The following is a 14,584-nucleotide window of genomic DNA, read 5'->3' as shown; positions in this document are numbered from 1 at the left end:
GATTCTTAGGTTAAAATGATTCTTTAATCCAATTGGGTTATTTCCTGTTACAGATTGTATGCAGGCCCAGAGGTAGACATATGGAGCAGTGGGGTTATTCTCTATGCTTTATTATGTGGAACCCTTCCATTTGATGATGACCATGTGCCAACTCTTTTTAAGAAGATATGTGATGGGATCTTCTATACCCCTCAATATTTAAATCCTTCTGTGATTAGCCTTTTGAAACATATGCTGCAGGTGGATCCCATGAAGAGGGCCACAATCAAAGATATCAGGTAATAAAGCAGTTTGGAAGTTATCAGATCTAATAGTATCCATGATAAAAGTTATGTGAAAAAAAAAAGTTGCAGAACAGAATATACAGTGTAATCCTGTTTTTATGTGAAAAAATAGAGTGTATAGACACATTTATTTTATTTTGTTATCAGAAATACATAGTAAACTGGTTACCTTAGGGAAGTAAGATTAGTAAGAGGGAGGGCTTTCACTTTTTACTTACACATCTTTGTTTTGAAGTTTTTACAGTGAACATCATATTACTTTTTAAATTAACAAAAAAGCTAATGAAAAACTGGTGCTGTGGCTCACACCTGTAATTCCAGCACTTTGGGAGGCTGAGGAAAGAGGATCATGTGAGCTCAGGAGTTTGAGACCAGCCTGGGTAACATAGCGAGGCCCCATATGTATGTATATCTTTTATTTTTATTTATTTATTTTTTTTGAGACAAGGTCTTGCTCTGTCACCCAGCCTGGAGTGCAGTAGTGTGATCATAGCTCACTGTAGCCGGTAACTCCTGGGTCAAGTAATCCTCCCACTTTAGCCTCCCTAGTAGTTGAGACTACAGGCATCCACCATCATCCCTGGCTGTTTTTTGTTGTTATTGTTTTGTTTTTTGTTTTTGTTTGTAGTGACAGGGTCTTGCTATTTTTGCCCAGGCTGGTCTTGAACTCCTGGCCTCAAGTGATCCTTGTGCCTTTCCCTCCCAGTGTGGGGATTACAGGTGTGAGCCAGTATGCCTGGCGTTAGAATTAATACTTTTCAGTAGTAAATTTGTGGGTTGCTGTTTGATTTCTTATCTCATGAATTAATGTATTTTTTTCTCTTTTTTAAATCCCAAGTAATGAGATTTAGTTGACATGTTTTTCCTGGTAGTATACATTGAATTACATGCAAAATTCCTGTTTTGTAGGTAAAAGTCAGTATTACCAGTTTCATCTGGTTCAACCTAATAGTATAAATTAGACAAAAATGATGATGACACATTTTCTTCTCAAATTTGGGTGAGCCATTTCTGATGAAGACTTAAACAATTTTATTGCAAGCTTTGTTTCTTTTTTTTTTTCCTCCTATGGAAATTTTGGTCTCTTTTGGTCTTCTAATGGCTAGACTGCACATTTATCTGAGAAGGAAGGAAGAAATCAGATATAGATCTGGGAATAGTAAATACGAAAGCATTAGTATAATGAAGAAGAAGGAAAGATTATATGTGGAACTTGAAGCTTGATTACTTTCCACTTACTACACATGTTTTAGACTAGCTAAAAAAGAGACCATGAATGGCAGGGCATGATTTTATCACCAAAGGGAAAGGACAAATCATTCTCTAAAATTTATATTTTAAGATATCTAGGTAAGAAATGTTTTTGCTTGTATTTTACCTATTTTCTTCCAATTAAAATGTAATACATGACAATTGAAAAGACTTAGAAAAACACCAACAACAATAGAGAATAGAAAATTATCTTTAATCCCATGACCCAGAAGATAACCATTGTTCTTTTTTTTTTTTTTTTTTTCCCTCTCTGGATTTTATTTAGTTTTAGCAAAGTGACATAGTTCAGGTCAAACATATTCTTAAATATGTGAAGTTAGGGAATTAGAATAGGAAATCATTCAGGGCATGGCCTTTCCAGTCACACAGAACTGGGTTGTAATCCTGGTTCTGTCACTTAACTGTCTTTGTGACCTTGAGCATGTTCCTTGATGTTTTTTTTTTTTTTTAACCTCAGTTCCTTCATTTAAAACAAAGAGATATTATCTTCATATAATTGTTTCGATGATGAGGGGAGATAGTGTATATGAAGTGTTTAGCATAAACTTAGCACATAGTAAGTACTCAATAGTTGTCTACTATTTTTCTTGTTGTTATATTATTTTCACTTAACATTATATCAAAAGAGTATTATAATGAAGCTACCTAATATGTTCTCTTTCTAAGCTGGAAATAAGCTGTTCTTTTCATTGTTTGTCATTGTCATTTGTCCCATAACTTTTTTCCCCCATTGCTGTATCAATACATTCTCCCTCTTAAAACTGGAGGGAGATTGGAGCATTTCCCTCGACATACACAATGAAGTGCGAGCTAGAAGAGGAAAATTTCAGTGCAAAAGGTGACAATAATACAGTATGAATATAAATATAAATTAGGTCATATTCTAAATTCCTTAAACTGTTACTTTCAGTCTCAGCTCTATTCAAAGTCCTTCTCCTGATCCTGCCATTTTTCTCTCAGGGAACATGAATGGTTTAAACAGGACCTTCCAAAATATCTCTTTCCTGAGGATCCATCATATAGTTCAACCATGATTGACGATGAAGCCTTAAAAGAAGTATGTGAAAAGTTTGAGTGCTCAGAAGAGGAAGTTCTCAGCTGTCTTTATAACAGAAATCACCAGGATCCTTTGGCAGTTGCCTACCATCTCATAATAGATAACAGGAGAATAATGAATGAAGCCAAAGATTTCTATTTGGCGACAAGCCCACCTGATTCTTTTCTTGATGATCATCACCTGACTCGGCCCCATCCTGAAAGAGTACCATTCTTGGTTGCTGAAACACCAAGGGCACGCCATACCCTTGATGAATTAAATCCACAGAAATCCAAACACCAAGGTGTAAGGAAAGCAAAATGGCATTTAGGAATTAGAAGTCAAAGTCGACCAAATGATATTATGGCAGAAGTATGTAGAGCAATTAAACAATTGGATTATGAATGGAAGGTAAGAAAGAAAGAACATTTTGATTATTAGCATATTTGGTAAACCCATAGTCTATAAAATGTTTTATAGAAGAATTACTTTTGACTTGGTTTTTGTTATACCATGTGCTAGGTTGTAAACCCATATTATTTGCGTGTACGAAGGAAGAATCCTGTGACAAGCACTTACTCCAAAATGAGTCTACAGTTATACCAAGTGGATAGTAGAACTTATCTACTGGATTTCCGTAGTATTGATGGTATGTACATCACACAAAACAGCATAGATTAGACCTTGTTACTAACTTGATATTTTACTCTTTGATTCTTTTGAGGCTTCTTGACTTGTTCCTAGTAATTCAACTGGAAAGGAATAAAAAATGTGACTTCTTGTGCCTTTGCAATATTAACATTTATGAATCTTATTATTCTTGTAATCTTATAGCATATTGTCCTTTTAAGATTATCATCTTGTAAAATCCTTAAAGCCAGGTGTAGTCTGATCCTAAGGTGATAGTTTTCTGCTGCATTTGTTTTTTTGGTGTAGTTCATTTTGATAAGAGACAATGCTTTATTTAGAAATAAATATTGACTCTTCTGTAAGCTTTTATTTATTATTAAATAAGTTTTCAGTTAAGAATGAAGTTATGGCAGTTCTTCATTGGCCAATTCAATTGCATTAAGCTACACTGTTGAGCGTAGGTGTGGTGGCTTAAGCCTGTAAACAGCCCAGCACTTTGGGAGGCTGAGGTGGGAGGATCGCTTGAGCCCAGGTATTTGAGACCAGCCTTAGCAACATACTGAGACTCTGTCTTTACAAAATATTAAAATATATATATATATAGTATCACCTTTCCTTATGGAAGGTTGCATAGAATTATTAGATGAGGTTCACCTTTGAATTTTTTTCTTCTTTATAAATTCAAAGATAGTACACACATAGTATCAGAAAGACACAGGTTTGAGCCATGATATGTTGGCCAAACCAGTTTGTCTGGTTATCTTTAGGTCCATATAGTATGTATCTGCTAACATATACTAATGCGGTCTGAAATACGGAATGAGTTTTATTTTTCTTGTATTTGGATCAAATTTGCAACCTTAGATTTACTAGTACTGGGGTATACCAATTGAATGCCCATTTTTGTTTTTGTATTGTGTTCCCAACCTTAGTTTTTCTTCGATTTTTATTCATTGGAATTATTGCTCTTTTATGAAATACTAAATGAAATATGAAGGGAAAGTGGAAAGTAAAAAGCACTGAGCTGAGAGTTAGGAGAGTTGGGTTCTAGACTTACCTTTTTGTTCACTTGTTACCTTGGGCAAATCACTTCTCTGGGTTTGTTTTCTTATCAATAAAGTGAGGGGTTGGATGAGATGGTTTCCAGTATACCTTCCAAATTTTAAGTGCATTGATTCCATGACTTTAATATAGAGGGATTACTTTTTATTGCTATAGAATAATATTTATTAATCCCTAGATTGTTGGTTTACTGGGCTCTTAACGTTGGATTGCAACTGATGAGTAGCTATACTGTACCCAACTTTGATTAGCTATCTTGAGAATACATACTGTATGTAAAAAAGGTGAATAGTTTAATACAGGCTCATTGACTATTTTAGAAGGTATTTAGAATAAACGTGCTCTTGATAGCTGGCCAGCAGCCCCACTTAAAGAAGCAAATTCAATACTGTTACAAAAATTTTTGGGAGAAGGTCATAGACTATAATAAATTGAAATTCTTTTTACCCAGATGAAATTACAGAAGCCAAATCAGGGACTGCTACTCCACAGAGATCGGGATCAGTTAGCAACTATCGATCTTGCCAAAGGAGTGATTCAGATGCTGAGGCTCAAGGAAAATCCTCAGAAGTTTCTCTTACCTCATCTGTGACCTCACTTGACTCTTCTCCTGTTGACCTAACTCCAAGACCTGGAAGTCACACAATAGAATTTTTTGAGATGTGTGCAAATCTAATTAAAATTCTTGCACAATAAACAGAAAACTTTGCTTATTTCTTTTGCAGCAATAAGCATGCATAATAAGTCACAGCCAAATGCTTCCATTTGTAATCAAGTTATACATAATTATAACCGAGGGCTGGCGTTTTGGAATGCAATTTGCACAGGGATTGGAACATGATTTATAGTTAAAAGCCTAATATGCAGAAATGAATTAAGATCATTTTGTTGTTCATTGTGCAGTATGTATATAGCATAATATACACAGTGAATTATAGGTCTCTCAGGCTTACTTGATTTTTGGCTATTTTATATTTAGTGTACACAGGGCTTTGAAAATATTAATTTACATAAAGGCCTTCATATATTATTACATGTTATATATTTGCTTCATAAATTTATTCAATAAATATTTGCCTAGAATTCTCAAGACCTTTATAGGTGGTTTTGTTTTCTGGGCTCCTTAACTTCTTAAATAGCTAGTATCTTCCAGCAGTAGTAACAGTCTGGATAACTTCTTCCATATCCCTCCCTCTTTGTTTTTTTGAGACAGTCTCAGTCTGTCACCCAGGCTGGAGTGCAATGGCATGGTCTCAGCTCACTGCAACCTCTTCCTCCCGGGTTCAAGTGATTCTCCCGCCTCAGCTTCCTGAGTAGCTGGAACTACAGGCGCGTGCCACCACACCCGGCTAATTTTTCATATTTTTAGTAGAGATGGGGTTTCACTATGTTGGCCAGGCTGGTCTCAAACTCCTGACCGCGTGTGATCCACCACCTCAGCTTCCCAAAGTGGTGGGATTTCAGGCGTGAGCCACTGCACCCGGCCTCCATATCCCCCTTTTAAGTGTAGTGTATGGTAAGTCATATCAGATATCAGACCTAATTTAAATTTCATTTTAGCTTTATAAGTCCAAAAACACAGAATTTATATATTCAGATACTCTAGCACTAATTTTAATCTTAAAATATTCCCACGATATTCTGTACACAAAATGTTCTTTTTGTTACAAGAGCTGAGTTGCATATACTGTAAATAAATCATATTATTTTTGCCAATTTCACAAATTCCTCTGGCTCATGTCAGTCATTACTGAGTATATGCAAACATTGCTAGTTATTTGATTATGTATCTTTTAAATTGATTCAGTGCATAGAAAACTATCTCTTACAAACTTTAAGTGCTCTGATATGACTTCCCCCCCAAATTTTATCACGAACATTTTTAAAAACAGAAAAATTGAAAAACTGTTCGGTAAGCACATGTATATCTACCATTTAGATTCAGCAGTTGTTAATGTTTTGTCATTTGTTTTCTCTATACCTATATATGTATAGATACAGCTAGTTATGCATATATGTGTTTGTGTGTGTATGTATATATGCTTTTTCCCCCCTGAACCATTTGGATGTTACAGACATACTTAACACCGTGAAAATACTTCAAGTATCTCCTACAGATAATGACATTCTCCTAAAAATCCGTAATACCGTTGTAAAAGTAATAATTCCCCAATATCATCTAATCAAGCCATATTTAAATTTCTGAAGTTAACTCCAAATTTATAGCTGATTATTTCAAGCTAGGATCCAATTAAAGTTTACATATGACACTTGGTTATAACTCTTTAGTTGGATATAACATTATTATTATTTTGATAAAATATGGAACAAATCAATTCTATTAATACGTGGTCACATTTGTTTTGGGCTTAAATTACTTTTTAAAGATATTGGATTTTCCTAAGATTTCTGATTTACATTGATATTTTCTTTTTGTCATTAATAATTGCATCACACAATAGATGTAAATGAAGATTTAGTCACCTCAGATAAAATTGGTATCGCATATGATAATATTGTATCATTTATATATTTGCCTATGTTAACTTAAAGAAATTGATTTTTTTGTATTAATCATTTTCCCATTGCAACAGAGCTATATTTTTTCTATTTTAAGAATCATATTTTAGGATTATTTTTGGCAAATCCAGTGAGCACTTATGTAACCAGATGATAATGAACTCAAATGTCATGATAGCTTGCATAAATGGTGACTCTAGTAGATTTGACTAAAGCACTTCTAGAATCTTGCACTGAATTCAAAAGAAAAATCTTGCTGCTTTTTGTCCAGGGCTTGTTCTATTCAACTTCTAATTTGAAAGCTGTACAAATAATAGAAGTTCCATTTAAATATGAGTTCAAAACTGTATTTACTTGTTATGTGGCCCTCTCTTTAGGGGATTCTAATTTTACTTAGGGTCTCTAAATGCAGCATAATGTTCCTGATGTTAACAGAAGACTGTATTTTTAAAGTTACAAATTTGTATATAGAATTAAGTAATGGCACTATATAAGCTGTTGTGGGTAGGGGGGAAGAAAAGGAGGAACCAGTTAAATAGGACCTTCTAAAAATTGTTAATTTTGTAAACTTTGCTTCTCTTATAAGTTATTGTGATTCATTTTAGTTACTGCGTTTTATTTTGAAAATATTTAAATATTGCACTTCTATAAATAGTATGACAAATGCACAGACAATTGCAGTAAATTCTTTTTTAAGCTAGGATATTTGAAATGACAACCTTTGGTTAAGTGTGTCAAGGTTGCAACGGAATTTTCACAATTTTTTTGTTGTTTGCAAATTGTTACTAATATTGAAGAGGTAAGGGAGGCAATGCAAATGATTTTTAATCTTTTTTTATTATCTTTTCAGCAATTTATATTTTTTGTGACTTTATGCAACCATATTTTTACTTTGTCTTGACAACCGAAAGATGTATAAGGTTTTTTGCCAGAAATGTACTGTATACATAGTTTTAAATATAACAGATTTTACTGAAATGTAAAAATTTTGCCATTAAAATAATTGATTTCTCACTGAGAGGAACTTTTTTACCAGGTTGGGGCATATGGGAGCTTAATATATCATATCTAATTTAAAATAATTTCACTGAAATAAACTCCATTGCTTTTACCTAATTTTTTTCTTGAGGTGCTTTTGTAGTTTTTCAGAGTTTTAGATGATTTTATACAAAATTCTCTGCCTAGCACTGCTCTTTTTGATGTTGTAGTGACACCATTCACATTGAATTAATGCTTGGTAGCCTGGGGCTAGATGTGGAACTCCATGCATCTGTGTTTTGACTGGCACCTTTGGAATGAAAGAAAAGTGTGTGCTGTCCAAATTTTTTCCCCTTAATTCTTTCCCTCATCTTCCCACCCATAATAGAAATTTTATTTCCATTGTGAGTTCTGACAAGAATGAAATTCCACATACAACGTAACTGTAAATTGTTGGTAGACAGAAGTTAATATTTGTGGTTCATGTATATTTTGACCAGAGTATATTTAAGTATATAATTTCAACTTCCTTGATTTAGAAATATGATATAATAAAGAAAAACTCCATTTATCATCTGTTACAATGTACTAATGTTTTTTAACCTCTGGGAAAACTCAATGGAAAAAAAAAAAAGCTAAGTATCTGTGCACCTTTCTTTTTAACAATGTACCGACCAGGTGCAGTGGCTCACACCTGTAATCCTAGCCCTCTGGGAGGCCGAGGTGGGTGGATCACCTGAGGTCAGGAGTTCAAGACCAGCCTGGCCAACATGGTGAAACCCCGTCTCTACTAAAAACACAAAAATTGGCTGGGTGTGGTGGTGGGCGCCTGTAGTCCCACCTACTCCGGAGGCTGAGGCACGAGAATCGCTTGAACCTGGGAGGTGGAGGTTGCAATGAGCCGAGATCATGCCACTGCACTACCAGTCTGGGCAACAGAGCAAGACTCTGTCTCAAAAAAACCCCACCAAAACAACAACAAAAAAAGTACCTAGAAATATAATAGTGCCTGACCACATTTAAGTTTTCAAACATTGTGATTTTTATCTCGACTACATGAGTCTTGATTTCATCTAAAAACCAACCACTTGAACAAAACATGATAGATACAATAAAAGCCAAAGCAACTACCATTTATCAGTTGCTAACAGTTGATTTGGTTAGAATCCTACTACTGTTAGAATTCAATTAATATTAAATATTGTATCCATATGGCATGATCAGGCAGGGGCTTGTGCTAGATTGTTGACACACTTATCTTTAAAACAACAAAAGAAAACTGCTAAAGAGTGTTATGAATAGTATATAAGGTTTTTTTAGGGAATGTATAAATTGCTGTAGGTATTTACCTTGGCTGTACAAGAATTGTCCAAGAAATTCTTGTTTGAAAAATCAGAAATTTTGAAATCTTATTTATTGTAAATAAACTGTTCTATTTACTGTAAATGCCAATAAATTATGATAAATTTAAAGGATTTTGGAACATGATCATGTTGTCTTAAAAAGACAGCATAAGACATGTATTAAATATGTTAGGTGAATCAAGATCGTAGACCAGTCAGAGTTAGTAGAGAAGTGGTGGGTGAAGCATAAAAACTTAGTGGGAGCTACCCTTAAACACAGTAGAGGAGATCAGGGTTAGGTTACTTGAGAGATTTAGCAAAGACCCCTAGGCAGGGGGCACAGCTTCAAGTACCATTTACTCACTCTGCAAACTCTATTCCTTCTTATGGCTGCTATGAACTAATGACACTATGAATGTGACCATAAGATAAATCTTATGAATCTTACGAATTTTCAGTGTTTCAGGTACACAGGAAACATGACCATGTAAACTTCTAGGCAGATTAAGAAACATTGCCACCACCTTAGTGTCTTTTATAATTAATATCAGAAGTGATAAACGGTCACTTCTGCCCTCTTCTGTAGGTAACACAGACCAACCCTGGTACAATGTAGGAAGGCATTGCATAAGGATGTGAATGCCAGGAGTGAATGCCATCTTGGAGGCTGGCTACCGCAGTCATGCATTGATTGTTTTCAAATACTACTGGTTCACTTATGCAGCCTGCACAAATATTGATGTATTTAAGCAAACAATGTAAATAAAAGTCACAACTGATCATCACTTATATCAGAAAATTCTGGAGATACTGGGAAGCTGCCAAGATCATTATGGTGAATACCATTTTTCCAAAATCATATTTTTTTGCCTAAAATCTTGAATTTTATCATTGACAACAAACTCGATTTTTTTCTTTCCTCCCTCCCTCTCTATTTCTCTCTTTTTTTCCTTTCCTTTCCCCTTCCTCTTTCCCTTTCCTTGTTTTTCTTGAAGTTACAGATTCCCTTTGTTCATTTTCAAGAAAGGTTTGTCAAATACCCAAGTCTGAATAACCGGTTTGTCACTCATCTTAGTAAATATCTTTGTGTTCCAGGAAAAAAAAGTATTTACTTCAGTTTATAATGCCATCTCACAATAGCTCTTCTTTGATACATCATACTTCAATATGCAGCGGAAGTACTTTGTGAGGACTTCCAAGTTTTTACAAAGAATATTAAGTGTCGGGGTGGTTATAATAAAGTAACTTTTACAACTTCCTCGGGGATATTCTCTGGTGACAGCATCCATTTTTCCATTTTTTGTTTGTTTGTTTTTGAGACCAGGCCTCACTCTATCATCCACGCTGGAATGCAGTGGCATGACCTTGGCTCACTGCAGCCTCGACCTCCCAGGCTCAAGGGATCCTCCCACCCCAGCCTCCCGAGTAGTTGGGATTCGGGTGCGCGCCGCCAGGCCTGGCTAGTTTTTGTGTTTTTGGTAGAGACGGGGTTTCGCCATGTTGGCCAGGCTGGTCTCGAACTTCTGACCTCCCAAAGAGCTAAGATTACAGGCGTGAATCACCGCACCCAGCCCATTGTTCTTACTGTGAGCGTGTGGTGGTGAAGAGCTCCAGTACGGTTGGGTGTCATTACTGTAATTCCTGTGGACGTGCCGGCACCTTGACCTACCATTGCTTTTCCACCATCAGTGCAAACGTCAGCATTGTGCAAAGGGCAAATCACGTCTTCATATTAGTATGAAAATAATTTTGGCTTTGAAAGGGTGTCGGTGACCCTCAGGACAATCGCTGGTCGACATCAGTGGTTCTCAACGGGGCAGGGTGGAAGGGATGGTTTTTCTTACAGGGGAAATTTCACTGTCTGGGGAAACCATTGGCTGTCACAATTGACTGGTGGTGACATCCCGTGGACAGAGACCAGAGATGCTGCTAAGCACCCTACAATGCACAGGACACCCCGTCCCCCAACAAAGCATTATCCAGTTTGAGATGTTAATGGTGCTGAGGCTGAGAAAGTATGAATTCCAAATTAGTCTTCTTTTGGGCAGGAGAGTTGGATAAATTAACAATCTTGATTACCTTTGTTACATGTGCTCGTTTATTTTCAAGACGTGATGCACAGCTACGTTCAGGCCGTAATTCTGCCTTCTGGGTCCAACTCACTTGTCACTTTCACGTGAAGCCTGCAGTTCAGCCTCGAGCCTCCCTGACTAGCCTCCCCGCCCGGCCGCCTCGAGCCCTTTATAACTGAGTTCTGCCTCTGTTCTCTGCGTCTGGCCGACCTCATCAGCTAGGCTGTAAACCCCTCCGGGCAGGAGCATATCCTAATCCTTTGAATCCCGTAAAATAGTTTTCCCCTCACCTTGTTCCCCACTGACGGGACGCCACGCTGCGCAGTACGGCGGGGGAGGCTCCTCTCGGTGCGCTCTTCAGCCCGCGCAGCCTCATTTTCCCGCGCTCGTGCGCTGCGGTCACTCAGGGCTGCTGCTAGAGGGCGCGCCCAGCCGCGTGGCCCTGACTACTACAAATCCCAGAAGGTCATGCATTGGGGGCGGCCGCGGTGACTTCTGGGATTTGTGTTCCCGGAGAAGGGATTGGCGGAGGGGAAAGACTGAGTCGTCTTTCCTTTGCCCGCTTCTCTGGACTGTTCGAACGCCCAGGGGTGGGCCAAACCCGTTTCTTAGGAAACCAGGGATCCAGGGCAGGCAGGTAGGAATTTGGGCGTGATAATTTCTGCTTCCAGTGGGAAAGAATGTAAACACGGGGCCTTGGGAACCGTTATCAGGTAACTGGGGCTGCCCGGTCGGCGGTGGAAGCTGAGGAAGAGGAGGAAAAAGAGGCGAGTGGGTGCTGTGATTAGGGGAGAAAGGACCTTCGGAATGGGAGTTGAAACCCGACGGGATCCGGCAGAGCCTGGTCGCTAGGGTTGGTCTCCAGGGACAAGCGAGTCTGGGGGTCGGGCCCGCCGTGGCACCTTCGCCGAGCTGCGCGGCCGCAACCTTCCCTGCGCGGTGGGACGGGCGGGACCAAGCCGGCCGCCCCCGCTGGAGAGGTGTCTGCGGCCCGGGGCGGTCCGTAAACGCGCAGGTGACGTCCGGGGCAGCCTTTCTGAGCATTTTTATTATTGTTGACCGATGAAGGGAAAGTCACTAATACTCGTTTTTCTCTTGCGGTGGCGTTTTTGGGTAAATCGTTTCTTGGATTCCTCACCTCCGAATACCTCCGTTTACCCAGAAGGATGCTGTTGTGATTTCCTGATCTTGTTCATGTAGTGGTTTTTCCCTTTGGGTGCTGCATTCTCAGACACACTCAAGACAAGCCCTCTCTGGAGGCTGGGTAAATGTCAAGCCGTCAACAGTTATTGAGCGCCTACTATAGGGATCATTTTAACAGTACAGGAATTTAGAATACAGCGTCGTTATTTAGAATCGTTATGCCATTCCTGAAATATAATCCTGTATAAAAGGTTGAATTTGTCTGGTTTCACGAGTTTAACATGAAAGCGGTGTGATTGTGGTTTACTCTCATGGTTTCTTACTCTGGTAAAAAAATGTTAAGTCTAGGATGTTGGCGCCTCGTGCTTCTAACTAGACTCAGGAAAGCCTCCTTCATAAGAAGTTTTAATTTCATGTTCAGATAGTCATAGAGGAACAATAAACTCGTACGGCTTAAGATATCTGAAATAACCGGGAGTGTTAAATTTTCCAATGCAGAAAGTGCTTTGCATGTTCTAGGATTCACATACCTTTTTAAGCCTGGCTAAATTTTCTTCAAAGCTTAAGTCCTCCAGAAAGCCTCAAGTGTGTCCCTTCTCTGATGTCATGGCATCCTTTGTTTACTCTCTTGTAGCACATATCGTGTATTGAAATTGACTGTACTCTGTTGTTTCCAGACACTTTTCAAGAAAATATAAAACTTTGCTAATGGCCTTTATAACAGATTCATGCTTTTACACCGTAGTGGGCCCTTGATACTACTGTTTGGTATCTCTATTTTTCCTTTGTTGCTTTTCCTTATCTCCACAGTGACTATTTTAGATCTTTTCCCTTTTTCTCAAGAACTCAGATCTGTTATTTTCCTTTTACTTTGAGCAGATGACTAGCCGCTGTTTGCTGGAGAAATGTGAAGCTTGGGGCATGAAATTCCTCATTTTCCTTTCCCTCCATCCCTGAACTTGCCTGTATGTTTCACTCAATATTAACTCCTCTTTTTGTCTGAGAGGAATGTATTTTTGTCTGCCTCTTTCAGGTTCAACTTGTCGATTGCTAGTGGCATCAGGCCTCCCACACTCTCATAACCTCAGTCTGTCCTGACCTCTGCAGCCTCTGATCTCTAGAAGGTCTCAAGGGGTCTATGGAGGAGATGGCTCACACACCTGAGGCAACAGTGGCGTGGTTTTTTCACATATGGTTGAGAACCACCACCTTGGGCCTTAACTTATACTTGTCCCCAGCATTTATAACAGTGGTTTGGGTTGGAAGATGGGGAGGGTAATCGGAGTCTGAATGGCCTATTAATTTTAAAAAATGTGTGGATCTGTTTCTCACTTTCCTTTCCTTCCCACCCTATCACAGCCCCTCATATAATCTACCGATCTGATCAATGATTTTTTTTTACTTTTTTTTCTTTTGATCAATGATTTTTATTGTAATTTACCTCCAGTAAACACACTAGGTTTCCATTAGTATTGGTAGGGTTCCCACAGTGCCTGTTGCCTCACCTTATGAATAAAGAAAGTTTCATTTGGAATCTTGAAACCGGAAAACGTGGCCATCATTCTTGTTACCATTAGGGATAATCATAAATACAAGACTTCTTTTTATCTTGTCTTACACTGATATCTTGTGAGTCTTTTCTAATGATCTGTATTTTCTCAGGTTGTCCTCACTGTGTGCCTTTTAACTTCCATTCCATAGTATCCACACTTCCGTTTTCAGCCATCTTCTCCTACGATACTTATAGTCATTTTCAAACATGGGAAACTCATTCTCCTATATTATGATCGGCCTGGGGAGAGAGTTTGCATTGTCCTTATTCCCCAGCATAGTTTATAATCCATTAGTCCTCCAGATTTTAAAAAAAATCTCAGTTCCTGTGGAAAGCTTGTGGTTCACCTATATCAGCCTGTATATTTCTTTCTTTCTTTTTTTTTGAGATGGAGTTTTGCTCATGTTGCCCAGGCTGGAGTGCAACGGTGCAATCTCGGCTCACTGCAACTTCTACCTCCCAAGTTCCAGCGATTCTCCTGCCTTAGCCTCCCGAGTAGCTGGGATTACAGGCATGCGCCACCATGCCCGGCTACTTTTTGTATTTTTAGTAGAGATGGGGTTTCACCATGTTGGACAGGCTTGTCTTGAACTCCTGACCTCAGGTGATCCGCCCGCCTCTGCCTCCCAAAGTGCTGGGATTACAGGTGTGAGCCACTGCGCCCAGCCCAGCCTGTATATTTCTTGATTGCT

The 14,584-nt window shown here is 38.4% G+C and overlaps 2 protein-coding genes and 1 long non-coding RNA gene across 5 annotated transcripts in view; 2 read left to right on the top strand and 1 right to left on the bottom strand.

The window, feature by feature from the left end:
* PRKAA1 (protein kinase AMP-activated catalytic subunit alpha 1) overlaps window positions 1–5,015 on the top strand; it is a 36,196-nt gene extending 31,181 nt beyond the window's left edge. The window contains exons 6-9 of the mRNA XM_032135202.2: window positions 54–278; window positions 2,517–3,003; window positions 3,115–3,241; window positions 4,736–5,015. Of these exons, the coding sequence (XP_031991093.1) occupies window positions 54–278; window positions 2,517–3,003; window positions 3,115–3,241; window positions 4,736–4,980 (1,084 nt within the window). The 3' untranslated portion in view covers window positions 4,981–5,015. The remainder of the gene's footprint in view (window positions 1–53; window positions 279–2,516; window positions 3,004–3,114; window positions 3,242–4,735) is intronic.
* The window catches only part of LOC131381629 (uncharacterized), a 35,239-nt gene extending 23,500 nt beyond the window's left edge, over window positions 1–11,739 (bottom strand). Inside the window, exons 1-2 of the long non-coding RNA XR_009210506.1 lie at window positions 11,488–11,739; window positions 4,866–4,915 (exon numbers count right to left, since the gene is read on the bottom strand). This is a non-coding gene — a long non-coding RNA (uncharacterized LOC131381629). The remainder of the gene's footprint in view (window positions 1–4,865; window positions 4,916–11,487) is intronic.
* Window positions 11,670–14,584, top strand: part of TTC33 (tetratricopeptide repeat domain 33) — a 42,780-nt gene continuing 39,865 nt past the window's right edge. Inside the window, exon 1 of one of the 3 annotated variants that reach the window (XM_032135201.2) lies at window positions 11,670–11,834. The gene's annotated coding sequence lies outside the window, so the exon portion shown is untranslated. Of the gene's footprint in view, window positions 11,835–11,888; window positions 11,911–12,105; window positions 12,213–14,584 lie in introns of those variants that run through there. The other 2 variants (XM_058430088.1, XM_058430087.1) reach the window with 2 other exon arrangements.

Source organism: Hylobates moloch, unplaced genomic scaffold (assembly GCF_009828535.3).
Source record: "Hylobates moloch isolate HMO894 unplaced genomic scaffold, HMol_V3 SCAFFOLD_17, whole genome shotgun sequence".
Lineage (NCBI taxonomy): Eukaryota > Metazoa > Chordata > Mammalia > Primates > Hylobatidae > Hylobates > Hylobates moloch.
This window is presented reverse-complemented; position numbering and strand designations above follow the sequence as displayed.